The sequence below is a fragment of the Urocitellus parryii genome, chromosome 15 (assembly GCF_045843805.1).
Source record: "Urocitellus parryii isolate mUroPar1 chromosome 15, mUroPar1.hap1, whole genome shotgun sequence".
NCBI classification, from domain to species: domain Eukaryota; kingdom Metazoa; phylum Chordata; class Mammalia; order Rodentia; family Sciuridae; genus Urocitellus; species Urocitellus parryii.
This window is the reverse complement of record NC_135545.1, coordinates 42,199,184-42,212,488: the sequence shown is the minus strand read 5'-3', so window position 1 is coordinate 42,212,488 and position 13,305 is coordinate 42,199,184. Positions and strand designations below refer to the sequence as shown.

General features: G+C 35.6%; 1 protein-coding gene across 1 annotated transcript in view; it reads right to left on the bottom strand.

Moving 5' to 3' along the window:
• Positions 1 to 13,305, bottom strand: part of Lrrc36 (leucine rich repeat containing 36) — a 60,365-nt gene that overhangs the window by 21,874 nt on the left and 25,186 nt on the right. The window contains exon 5 of the mRNA XM_026413279.2: positions 11,757 to 11,845. Coding sequence (XP_026269064.1) covers positions 11,757 to 11,845 — 89 coding nt within the window. The remainder of the gene's footprint in view (positions 1 to 11,756; positions 11,846 to 13,305) is intronic.

Below are 13,305 nucleotides of genomic sequence, written 5' to 3'. Positions count from 1 at the left end.
CCCAGCTATCCCATTCCTTGGTCTGTACCCAAAGGATATAGTATAGCATACTATAGTAATGCTATACTATAGCAATGTTTACAGCAGCTCAATTCACAATTGCTAAACTGTGGAAACAACCTAAATTCTCCTCAATAGATGAAGGGATAAAGAAACTGTGGTACATATACACAATGGAATATTACTCAGCATTAAAAGACAATAAAATTATGGCATTTGCAGGTAAATGAATGGAGCTGGAGAATATCATGTTAAGTGAAGTAAACCAATTCCAAAAAACCAAAGGCTGAATGTTCTCTGTGATAAGTGGATACTGATCCATAATGGGGGAGGGCATGGGAAAAATGGAGGAACTTTCAATGGACAAAGAGGTGGAAGGGGAGGGGAGGGGGTATGGGGGCAGGAAAGATGGTGGAATGTGATGGACATTATTACCCTAGGTACATGTATGACTGCACATATATTGTGATGCTACATCATGTACAATCAGAGAAAGCAAAAGTTGTGCTGCAATTGTGTACAAAATGCACTCTGCTGTCATATATACCTAATTAAAATAAATAAATAAATTTTAAAAATAAAAGAATCTTATTCTGGAACTCTCAGTTGAAATTTCAATCAATTATCAAGATCTATAGATGAATCTTTTTCATGGGGGGAGCTTTATTTTAATTGAAATACAATTGAAATATCATTCCTTTCATTTTATTTATTTTTTATTTTTTTTTGGCAGAACTAGGGATCAAACTCAGGGTCTTGTGCATGCTAGGTAAGCACTGAACTACCTTCCCAGCCCCACTTTTACCCTTTTAAAGAGAACAATTCAGGAGCTGGGATTGTGGCCCAGTGGTAAAATGCTTGTCTCACACAAATGAGGCACTGGATTTGAACCTCAGCACCACATAAAAATAAGTAAATAAGGGGCTGAGGCTGGGGTTCAGTGGTAGCGCACTTGCCCGGAATGTATGAGGCACTGGGTTCGATTCTCAGCACCACGTATAAATAAATAAAATAAAGATCTATCAACAACTAAAATATATATATATATATATATATATATATATATATATATATATATATAAAATAAAGGCATTGTGTCCATCTACAACTAAAAATTCAGGGGGTCTTAGTGTATTCACAAAATTGTACCACCATCATCTCATTTTAGAACATTTCACCATCCCCAGGAGAAATCCCATGGCTATCACTGCCAGTTCTTCTCTCCCTGCCATCTTCTGGAAACTATCAATATACTTCCCATCTTTATGTATTGGCCTATTCTAGATATTTCATATAAATGGAATCATACAAATATGGCCTTTTTTGTGTCTGGCTTCTTTCACTTAGCATGATGTTTCCTTTTTTTTTTTAATTTATTTTTTAGTTTTCGGCGGACACATCTTTATTTGTATGTGGTGCTGAGGATCGAACCCAGGCCGCATGCATGCCAGGCACGCTACCACTTGAGCCACATCCCCAGCCCAGTTTCTTTTTTTTAATATTTATTTTTTGGTTGTAGTTGGACACAATACCTTTATTTTATTTATTTTTATTTTATGTGGTGCTGAGGATCAAACCCAGGGCCTTGCACGTTAGGCGAGCCCTCTACCACTGAGCCACAATCCTAGCACCAGCATGATGTTTTCAAGATACACTTTATATCATGTATTAGTACTTCATTCCTTCTCATGGTTGAATAATATTCCTTATATGCTATACCACATTTTGTTTACCCCTTCACCAGTCAATGGACTTTTGGCTATTATGAATAATGCTGTTTTCATTCTTGTACAAATGTTTGTATAGACATAGGTTTCTATTTCACATGAGTATGTGAAATAAAAAGAAGTAGTAGAATTGCTGGGTCAAATGGTAACTGTGTTTAACTTTTTGCGAAACTGAAACTGTTTTCCAAAGCAGCTGTACAATTTTACATTCCCATCAGCAATGTATGAGGGCTCTGATTCCTCCACATCCTTGCTTTTCAGTTCTCTCCTTTTGATTATAGTCATCCTAGTGTGTGTGAAGTGAAATCTTATTGTGGTTTTGATTTGTATTTCCCTGATGGCTAGTGGTGTTGAATATTTCATGTGCTTATTGGACAGTTGCATATCTTCTCTGGAGAAATGTCTATTCCAATCTTTTGCCTGCATTTTAATTAAGTTGCTTGACTTTTCGTTATTGAGTCCTAAAACTTCTTCACGTAGGCCAGGCATATGGCAATCCCAGTGACTTGGGAGGCTGAGGCAGGAAGATCACAAGGCCAGCCTCAGCAACTTAGTGAAACCCTGTTTCAAAATAAAAAAATAAAAGGGGTTGGGGGGTGTAGTTCAGTGTAGAGCACCCCTGGGTTCAATATCTAGTATTGCAAAAAAAATTTAAATAAATACTAGACCCTTGCCAGATGTACAATTTGCATATATTTTTTCCTACTTTGTGAGTTGTCTTTCCACTTTCTTGGTAGTATCTTTTGATATGCAAATTTTTAATTTTTATGAAATCCTACTTATCCATTTTTGTTTTTTAGTTGCTTGGGTTTGGGGTGTCATAGCCAAGATATAGATCACTCTTGAAAACAGAAAATCTGGTACTATGTCACCATTATGACTAAGTATGTCATATATAGCAATCAAGAAAAAAAAAGCAATTTGTACACTTAGGTAATTTTTTTCTTGTCTTATACTCCAGTACATTTTCTTTTTTTCAGACATAAGCTATGTCCAGCACTTAATTCCAAGGCACATGTAATTATGACATTATTATACAGCCCAGGTTTTTACACCCATATAATCAAGGTGACAGGATCATATTGGCTTGTTAATGCTGATATATGGGCAAAGAACTAATAGTTGGCTACTTCAACTACCAGTAATCACAGCTGGGCAAGGCTCTGCTTCACATTTGACCAAAGACATAGCAATCCACCGGAAGTAGAAACAGAAATGCACTGCCCAGATCACCATCAGGGAAGGACTTGTTTCCTAGCTCTGGGAGGGCACTTCAGCTATTTGCTGTTCAGGGTCTATGCCAGCTCCAGAGAATCGCCTCCTGATGTCATGCCCTTTCACAAAGAGTCCACTTTCCGTGACAAAGCTAGGCAGGATACAAAGGCTCAGTCATTTAAGCCTGGTAGGGGACATTCAGAGGGACAGTTTTTATTCCAGAGCTTGCTTTCTTCTCAACCCTCTTGATTCCCCTTCTTAGTGTTGATCTGAAAAGAATATCTTGTGCCCTGGATTCAACTGAAATGAATTTTTAAGAGCAGAAATAACTTGTCTTTCACTAATTTCTAAAGTAAACGAAACCTGAGCCACTTCCTTTGAATGGCTAATAACCAATAAAAATGTAATCCTCAACTTTTAAAAACAGTAATAACTGTTGAAGATATGATAACCACAAAAGGAAATTAGTATTTTTACCACCATGAACAGACTTCCATGAACACTAACCTCAATAATTTTGTGTTTTTCCTCCTTAAATAACTGTTATATTTTTTATTCAGAAATTCAATTTTTCTGAAGCTGGACTCTAGCAAAACAGAATAGGTAAAAATATTTAATGTTTTATCTCCAGGCTTTCTTTTTATATTCTCAAGGATTTAACCAACCTGTGCTTCCTCATTTGCAGTTCCACTACTACTGCACCACTCAGGACAGGTCCTTCTTGTCGCCTACTTGAACTGCTAACTCCAATTCCTGCCCATTGACTGAATTTAGCTTGAGCTATATTTTTACTTTACACATCATGCTTCCTCTCTAAAACATCTTTAATTGCTACCCATTTTCAAGGGAGCAAAATGAACATGATTAGTACAGGGGCTTTTTGCAACTTGGCCTTAGCACCAGCCACAAGGTGAGTCAATTTCTTAATATGTATGCCTGGATTTGATAATTCTTTTCTCTACATTGACTGCCCTTTCCCCTCAATTATGTCCACTGAGCGCCTAACTTAAGTGTCTCCCCTCTTGGGAAGCCTGTTCTCAGGCCCCCAGTCAGTACTAACTACCTTTGCCTCCTTCACACAGCTCTGTGTCTGCTATTATCTCAGTCTGATTTGTGACCTAATTAGCTGTGATAAATTGTTCTGTATTGGAGTATATGAAGATTTGACACTATTGTGTCATTTCCTTATCTGCCAACCTCCTAACAGTATTTTTTGCAGTAAATATACACTTCTTTGCTAAATTGTTCTCCTTTCCACTAGGAGACTATCCACCTGTGGGAGGCCGCCATGTCATGTGACCCGCATTCTTCCTCTCCTGATTGATTGGTTGAGGCACTGTCGGTCACTTCCAGTGATCTGGCCACTTTCAAGTGTCTGTAGACGGTAGCCCCAATCTTGAGAATAGTAAAAATGTATCAAAAGTGTCTTCATGCATAGGCATGCCTTCTTGAAGCCCCATAGGTGGAGCTACGCTCCCCTATTCCTAAAGGTGATATTAACCCTTTGCCCTGTTTGGGATAAAATGTTCCATGGAAACGCCCTTTGTGTGTCCCCTTCTCTTACTCTGCCTTTGGGTGTGGCCTTCCTAGATGTCAGTAAACCTGCTGACAGCAGACATCATGAAGTTAGACTCAGCTCCTTGAAACCTGACCTCTTGCCTCTTTTGAATGACTTCTCAATAAAAGGGGTCAGTGCCAACTCGTGGACTTTCCCTCTTTCTGCAGACCTTTAAGGTCAGAGGAGCTGTCACAGGACTTCCAAAGAAAAAAGTGTATCTGTCTCTTGTGTGGTTATTTTGTGCAGCCCAGTTCCCCTGGAGTGACCCTGAGTGTTTTTGTCGCTGGGAACTCGACATCCACCCCCCATTCACTACCTCCCTCTTAGAAACACTACCCTCCCTATAACAGTTCTAGACTGCCAACATCTGGATTCAAATTTGAGAGAGAAATGAACTTCTTTCTTGTTTAACCCACTATTTTGGGAGGTCTCTGCAGATCCAAGTTGACTTTTATCTAGCTAAAACTCTGTCATAACTAAACCGAGATGATGAGAATCAACAGGGTGAACTGGATTACAGTAAAGACACATCTGCTAGGCCTAGGAATGAACCATTGGGGTATTGTAGTGAAATTTTCTTTGCTTTTTTAAAATAAGAGATTCATGAAATCAGTATACTTTAGATGTGACTTAATTTATTTATTGAGGTGCTGGGGGATTGAACCCAGGCTTCTTGCATTCTAAGTAGGCACTCTATTACTGAGTTATATACCCTCAGGTGATTTTAATTAAAGGTGAAAAGATTGCTTACAAGAATAAGTAGATTCCCTTTCAACTCCCAGAGTCCATGTGTGGTATATACCTATATCTATGGGATAGATGTACATTATCTTTACTAAAGCATTCTTTATTCTCCATAATCTGATCTTCTACCCAATACAAACCCTCTACCCCAACCACACCATCACCAACTTTTTCATGACCTTCATTATCATATTCATGCAGCTGTTCACGCCACTCCTACTAACCAGAATGGGCTGCTCCTTCTCCCTTCAGGCCATCCCACAACTCCACAGTTTTTAAGTTCTGATGCCATTGTGTCCACAACTGCCCCAAAGTCTTTCCCCACTGTCCCAGCACATTTGAGTTTCTACAGCATGTCATCATCCATAACTTTGTTTCTCAAGCTCAAAATTTTTTGAGGTATTGGGGATTGAATCCAGGAGTGCTTACTAAGCCCCTTTAAAAATTTTTTTATTTTGAAACAGATTCTTCCTAAATTGCCCGGACTTGGGGCTGGGGATGTGACTCAAGTGGTAGCGCGCTCACCTAGCATGTGTGAGGCACTGAATTCGGTTCTCAGCACCTCATAAAAATAAAGATGTTGTGTCCGCCTAAAACTAAAAAATAAATATAATAAATAAATAAATAAATAAATAAATTGCCCGGACTGGCCTTGAACTTGGGATCCTCCTGCTTCAGGCTCCCAAGTTGCTGGGATTATAGGCGTGCACCATTGTACCTGGCTAAGAATCCAGTTTGAGAAACTATATTGGAAGGCATTTGGACATTTTTTTTACAAAGCTCTTACCACAAAATCCAGCAATTTTGTTCTTTGGTAGTTATCCAAATAAACTGAAAACTTATGTCCACACAAAAATCTACATAAGATGCGTATAGCACATTTATTCATAATTGCCAAAACTTGGAAGCAACCAAGTTGGATAAGTAAACTGTGATACATTCAGACAGTGAGCTACTATTCAGCACTAAAGAAATAGCTCAACCCATGAAAAGACACAGGAAAAACAAGAACATTTATTGCTGAATGAAAGAAGCCGATCTGAAAAGGTTACATGCCATATGATTCTAAGTATATGACATTTTGGAAAAGGCAAAATGATGGAGATAGTAAAAAGATGAGTGGTTGTAGGGTTAGGGGAGGAAGGGATGAACAGGTAAACACACTGGATTCTTAGGGCAGTGAAATACCATCTGTATAATACTATAATGGCGGATATATGTCATTTGACACTTGTTAAAACCAACAGAATGCACAACAGCAAGAGTGAACCATAATGTAAACTACAGGTTTTGAGTAGGTTCATCTAATTGTAATAAATGTACTAACTTAGTGCAGGATGTTAATGATGGAGGACTTTATGCATGTGGAGAGTGGTATATGGAAACTCAATCCTCTCTGCTAAATTTTTCTATGAATTTAAACTTAAAAATAAGGTCTATTTTGAAAATAGCAGTGTATTACTGTAAAAGAACTCTTTTGACTTAACACCTTTTCAATTCTTTCATAATTATCAAATAAAACACAAAATTGAGTGGTCTTCTGAGATGTATCTCTAGACTAGAGGTCCATGGTCCTGAGTGTAAGGATCTATACCATTTATTTGACATTTTAATATATATACCCATAATTGTTACTTAGCTCTTTCATGTTTGTATCATTTTTTCTAATGATGTTACAAATGCTTCAAGAAATGTTTCTTTTTCTATTTTCAAAGTATATGTTTCAGAAGATAAGTTATAATTTTATAAAAATAGGAAATATCTTTTAGTTGAGGAATAAAAAAAAATTTCACTAAAATGAAAAGACTTTGAGCTGAGTCACAAAGAAAGGGTAGGATTTGATTAAAGCCTTCCAGAAAGATGGCATTAACTTAGGGTCAGAGGAGGGAGAAAGGAGGGAATATGTGGGAGGAGGGAGTGGTATGGTTTCATTGGAGAATTGGACATTGTAATAGAGAAATAGATGATATTTTAGGTTAGGATGAAGAAATAAATTCTATCAGAGTTTAGGGAAACACTGTATGCCAGGCTAAATGGTTTAGACTTAATGTGGTAGAGTTGAGTGGGAACCACTGAGGTTTTTGACTAGGTAAGTATAATTAATTATCACAGGTGTATTTTAAGAGAATTAATCTGGCAGCAATATATAAAATGAATAGAAGGAAAAAGGAGACTGGGAGGATTTTGATGGTACATGGACGGGAGTTGGTATCTCAGCTCTGCCAGTTAGTGTATTATTAGGAAAGTTATCTCAAATCCTCTGTCAAACCTTTCAAACCACCTTTAAGGTTGGAAGGATTAAATGAGATCATGGGCAGTACCTGGGCCAGAGTTTTACTTTCAGTGAATGATAACAATTAAGGATACTGAAAGGTATAAATATTCCCTGGGGCTGTATAGGAACAACAACATCAAACATCAATATAAGCCAGGCATAGTGATGTTTGCCTGTAATCTCAGGTACTTGGGATGCTGAGGCAGAAGGATTGCAAGTTTGAGGTCAGTCTTAGCAATTTAGCAAAACCATGTCTCAAAATCAAATTTTAAAAAGGACCAGGCATGGGGGCTGGGGTTGTGGCTTAGCAGTAGAGCACTTGCCCAGCATATGCAGGGTGCTGGGTTCAATCCTCAGCACCACCTAAAAATAAATACATACATACATACATAAATAAAATAAAGGTATTGTGTCATCTCTCTCTCTCTCTCTCTCTCTCTCTCTCTCTCTCTCTCTCTCTCTATATATATATATATATATATATATATATATATATATATATATATAAATAGACATGGATTTCAGTAGTACATCCCTTGCGTGGCATGGTAGAGCACTTTCCTGGGGTCAATCCCCAGAACCACACACACACACACAAAAAAAAAAAAAAAAAAAAAAAAAAAAGAAAGAAAGAAAGAAAGAAAAGAAAAAAAAAAAGAAAAGAAAAGAAAGAAAGAAAAAAGAAAGAACAGAATAGCAACCAACCAAACAAACCCCAACATAATTCTGAGCTATAGTATAGTAGTAGAGGAGCTGTTAAGGATGGGGAGAGAGGTTCATTTGTCTTTTGTTTTTTTAAGGGTACATATTTAGCTTGAGAGGCTGAAAAGTTATAGATGGGAATTCCAAGTGTTTGTTACTCATTGATCAACAGAGATGACAGAATGGTACAAGGGGATACCTGTACCAGGTTACAAAGCTAAACTATTTTTTAAAAATCTTATAAAAAATCTTTTTTCCCGCTGGGGATGTGGCTCAAGCGGTAGCGCGCTCGCCTGGCATGCGTGCGGCCCGGGTTCGATCCTCAGCACCACATACCAACAAAGATGTTGTGTCCGCCGAGAACTAAAAAATAAATAATAAAAATTCTCTCTCTCTCTCTCTCTCTCTCTCTCTCTCTCTCTCTCTCTCTCTCTCTCTCCTCTCTCACTCTCTCTTTAAAAAAAAAAAAATCTTTTTTCCCACATTTATTTATTGGTATGTTATACTTGTACATATGGATGGGATTTCTTGTTACATATTTGTACATGCATACAATGTAACTATATAATTTGGCCAATATCACTTCCTAGTACTTCTCCCCTCCCTCTACACTTCCACCCCTTAGGCTCTTTTCTTATCACCCTTTGATTTTAGGGGATCTTTCTTTTTCCTCTCTAGCCTCTGCATAGGAGAGAAAACATATGATCCTTGACCTTCTGAATTTAACTTAATTCACTTAACATGATGATCTCTAGTTCTATCTACTTTCCTACAAATACCATGATTTAATATTTATTTTTGGATGAATAAAAATTTTCATTGGGTATATATACTACATTTTTTTGATAAAAGGGTAATATATTTTTTAAAATATAATAATACAAAAGTTGAGATGACAGAACTAAGACCCTAACTATCATATGAATATCTGTAAATAAGTTAATCTTACTAATTGAAAAGATGCCAGGTTGGATTACAAATACAATTTAATTATATTATGTATGCAAGCACATATTTAAAAAAAGAGATTCTGAAAACTTAAAGTAAAAATATGACAAATATATATCAAGAAAATTCAAATAAAAAGAGCCTAAGTGCTGCAATTCTCAACAAACAAGTTGTTATAGGAGATTAACTTTATAATGGAAAATACATCCACTATCTTTAAAGGCTTGTGCATGGAATAACACAATATCAACATTCATAATGTAAATTGACAAAAGTAAAACAATCTACCATCTTAAGAGGAAAACTAAATTCTTCCATCTCAGTATATGACAGATCAAGTAGCCAAAAGTTATTACTAAAAAAAAAACACACAGATGAAGAAAAGATAAATACATTATTTATCAAACTCAAAATACAGAAAGCAGAGACAGAATATTAAAATATCTATGAAATCAATAAAAATACCCAGCAAATTACAGAAAGTAGAAAAAGTAAGAGAAGTTTATTTCCAAATACAAGGTAATAAAATGAAATTAATAATAAAATTTAAAGGGGTAAAAGCTCCATTTTAAAAAGTTATTTCAATCTATTAAAATATGCCACATTTTCTTTATCCATTCATCCATTGAAGGACAGACACCTAGGGCTGATTCCATAGTTTAGCTATTGTGAATTGTATTGTTATAAACTTGGGTATGTGTGTATCACTGTAGTAAGATGACTTTAATTCTTCAAGATAAATACTGATGAGTAGTTAGACTAGTATTTTAAATATATGAGAAAATATAAATAAAAATTTATTTACTTATAAATCAACTTCTGAAAATAGATTTGATCAATAAGGACAAAGAGTAGAGAAAGAGCAGGAGAGCTGAAGACATAGCCCAGGTATGCTTATTTTGGGGATGTGGAAAGAGAGGAGACTTTGAAAGAGTCAAAGTTTATGTGGTAAGGAGAACAGGAGGAGGATTCAAGATAGTAGGAGTTCCCTGCCCTTTCAAAATGCTTGTTAGGAGAACACTGTTTTGAACAAAAGAGTCAGTGGGAGCTGTTTTCCAGGAGAGCTTTCTCTTAGCCTGTGGCATGACCATCAACATGGCATAACCACTTTAATCATATTGGATTACCAACAGTGCTCTCAGGCTACCTTCCCCAGGGATCTAGTACAAATACAATTTGCAGTGGAAAACAAAGCTATTTAATGCCTCAAAGTAAGAAAACAAGTTTATATCAAAAAAATCCAGGCAACAGCTGGTACTTTCAAGAACCTTCAGAAATAGGCTATCTAGTAAAGCAGTTGTTATTAGTAGAGATTGTGCACTTTAAGACATTTTAGCTCACAGAATGAGTCTGTCTGTGCTAATGACACAATATGACAAAAATGGAGTCTAATTCAGCTCATACTGAATACTAAAAGAGATAGTAAAATTATGTTTCAAAGTATTTTTCTGTCTAGAAATGGATCTATAAATGGTAGAAAAAGTACCCAGAAAAAGTACTAAGCTGTACACCAAATGCTGATAATGGGGAAATCTATATAACAAAGTAAAACTGGGACTCTCATTAGAAGTAGGCTTAAGGAAAAAAAAATGAAATAGGCTTATGAGTAATTAAAGTGTTGTTCTCAGGCATTTCAGTATTTGTCAAAATTATTTTAAAAAATTGCATCCATTTTTAAATAAAAATGCTATTTAAAAAGAAATAAAGCAACCTATAGTTCCATCAATCATATACACTGAAACAGACAAGAAAGAAAAGGTAGAATCATACCTCAATATAGTTTATTTCACTATAAAATACTGTACAAATGACTTACCAATAAATGTCTACATGGGTAAATAAGTCAGGAAAATAAAATATTGTAGGTTGTGAATTGAAAACCATTAATATCTAGACTGCAGAGCCAATCTATTAAATTATTGCTGAGATTTTAGAAAATCTACTGGGTTTTAGACTTTATATATAATTCAATAGATCTTTCAAAAGGACAAAGACCTGAGACAGAAGAAAGTTAAAGGTTATCTGACTTAACTGATGAGGAAGCCAGGTTAATTCACAAGGATGCACTGGATACAATTTATCTGTTGGAAAGCCTTCTCCTTGCCTATGGCAGGACCATTAATGTGGCATAACAATTTTAATCACATTGGATTACCAATAGTGCTTACAGATATATAGCACGAACACAAGAGATTCTGCAGCTGGGAAGGTTCTTGGTTGGGGAGCCCAGGAGGCCCAGGGTATCACTTGCACAGACACAGATGAGTCACAAATCTGACTAATGAAATAGATCACCTAGGCATGGGGATGGGCAACATAATTTTAGGGTGTTCTAATGATGTAAAATATATAAATGAAATTGAACTCTTTTACTACAGCTTGTACTTTGAAGGGTTTTGGGTTACATCTACTCAACAGAGTCTTTCTGGCATTGAAAGGAAGAAGGAAAAATACAGTCAATAAATCTTATGTTTGTTTCAAATCTATGCTCTCTCAACTACTTTGTCTTCTTCCAATTCAAGATTGGCTATGACAGCTGAAACAACTAATATCCTAATCATTTTATGATCACAGAGAGAAAGTTTACCTGTTTCAATTCTTGTGTCAACATCAGTATTGACTTTTGATGCAGAGCCCTCATCTGTCACACAGTTTTTTATTGTCTTCTCCCTAGAGCTGTCACATAGAAGAATTTATTTGAAACTCAAAAGAAAGCTTTTAAGATCACCAATCCATGCTATTTAGAAAATATTAGTTCATGGTGGTCAGATTTTTTCCCCCAGATGCTGTAGGGTTATTCTTTACAAATATCTCAGAGTTAAAGTCATGATTTTTTTAAAGTCATAATTTTTAAAAAGTCATAATATTTATACTGGGAATGATGAGAGAGAAAGACACTATCATTCAGAAAATTTAGAACTTACTTTGTTCTCTTGACAGAAACTTAAGTCTGAATGAGAGAGTAGGATGTTTCCTTTTTAATTATTTAAAACACTTATAGTTAAGACACATTAAGGAAGATTCTGCTGCTAAGAATTATAGTGGAGACAACTATAGCCATTAGTTAGAAAAACAGATTAAAAAAAAGGCAAATGTTTGCACTTGATTGAGGTAGATATCTTGGGAAGTGGAAGTACAGGAAGCCTAGACTATGTGCCAGGCTCTTTAAACTCACTATCTCATTCAATCATAAAATCCTACCTACTAGTATTAACCCCATTTTATAGGTGGGGGAATTGATATTCAGAGAGTGACTTCACCCAAGATTGAAGAGCTTGTATGATATTAACACTGAGCATAGAGTAACATTTTATATCTGGTGTAGCAATCACCTATATGGTACCTAAACAGATAAATGATGAGATTAATTATTTGTCTTACTAGAAAGTTTATTCAATTATACATTAGTTCATCTCTGTTTTCCCAGTGCATTTAAAATAGGAATCAGTATACAAACTATATCTATACAAATGATTTTTAGAAACATTCTATTTCTGTCTACAGCAAAGTAAATTTTCTTTATGTAAATTAACCTCAATAAACCTGATTTTTTAAAAAATAGGGAACTAAGGAAAGATAGGAAACTAAGAATGTTCTTTGAGGGTTACACTATAAAACATATAGATCAGAGCAGAAATAGGCAAAGTGACTAAAGAAGATGATGGTAGGCCAACAGGCATTGACTTCATTCATTCATCATTCAATAAATGATTTCTTAGCACATTCTATGCACTGTCATAGGCACCACAGACACTACAACAAATGTAACCAACAAGTCCTCAGGCTCATGGAGCATATGTTCTATTAAGAGGTAAATACAATTAAAAAAAATAAACAAAAAACTTATTCTGGAGAAGAATGGAAGAATAATGTTGTTGAGATACATTCACAATATCTTGTTAAATTAAAAACGGTATGTATAGGAAGCAAATTACTATAAAAATAAATGCATATATATTTATATGCACAGAACACATACACACATATACTTGAGTAAAAGGATATTTACCATAATATAATTAGTCTTATTTCTGGATGTTGGGATTATGAGTTACTTATTTTGTTTCTCATGGGTTTTTCCTGTACTTTCCAAATTCTCAAAAATAAGCATGTATTACTTTTGTCATCAGAAAAAA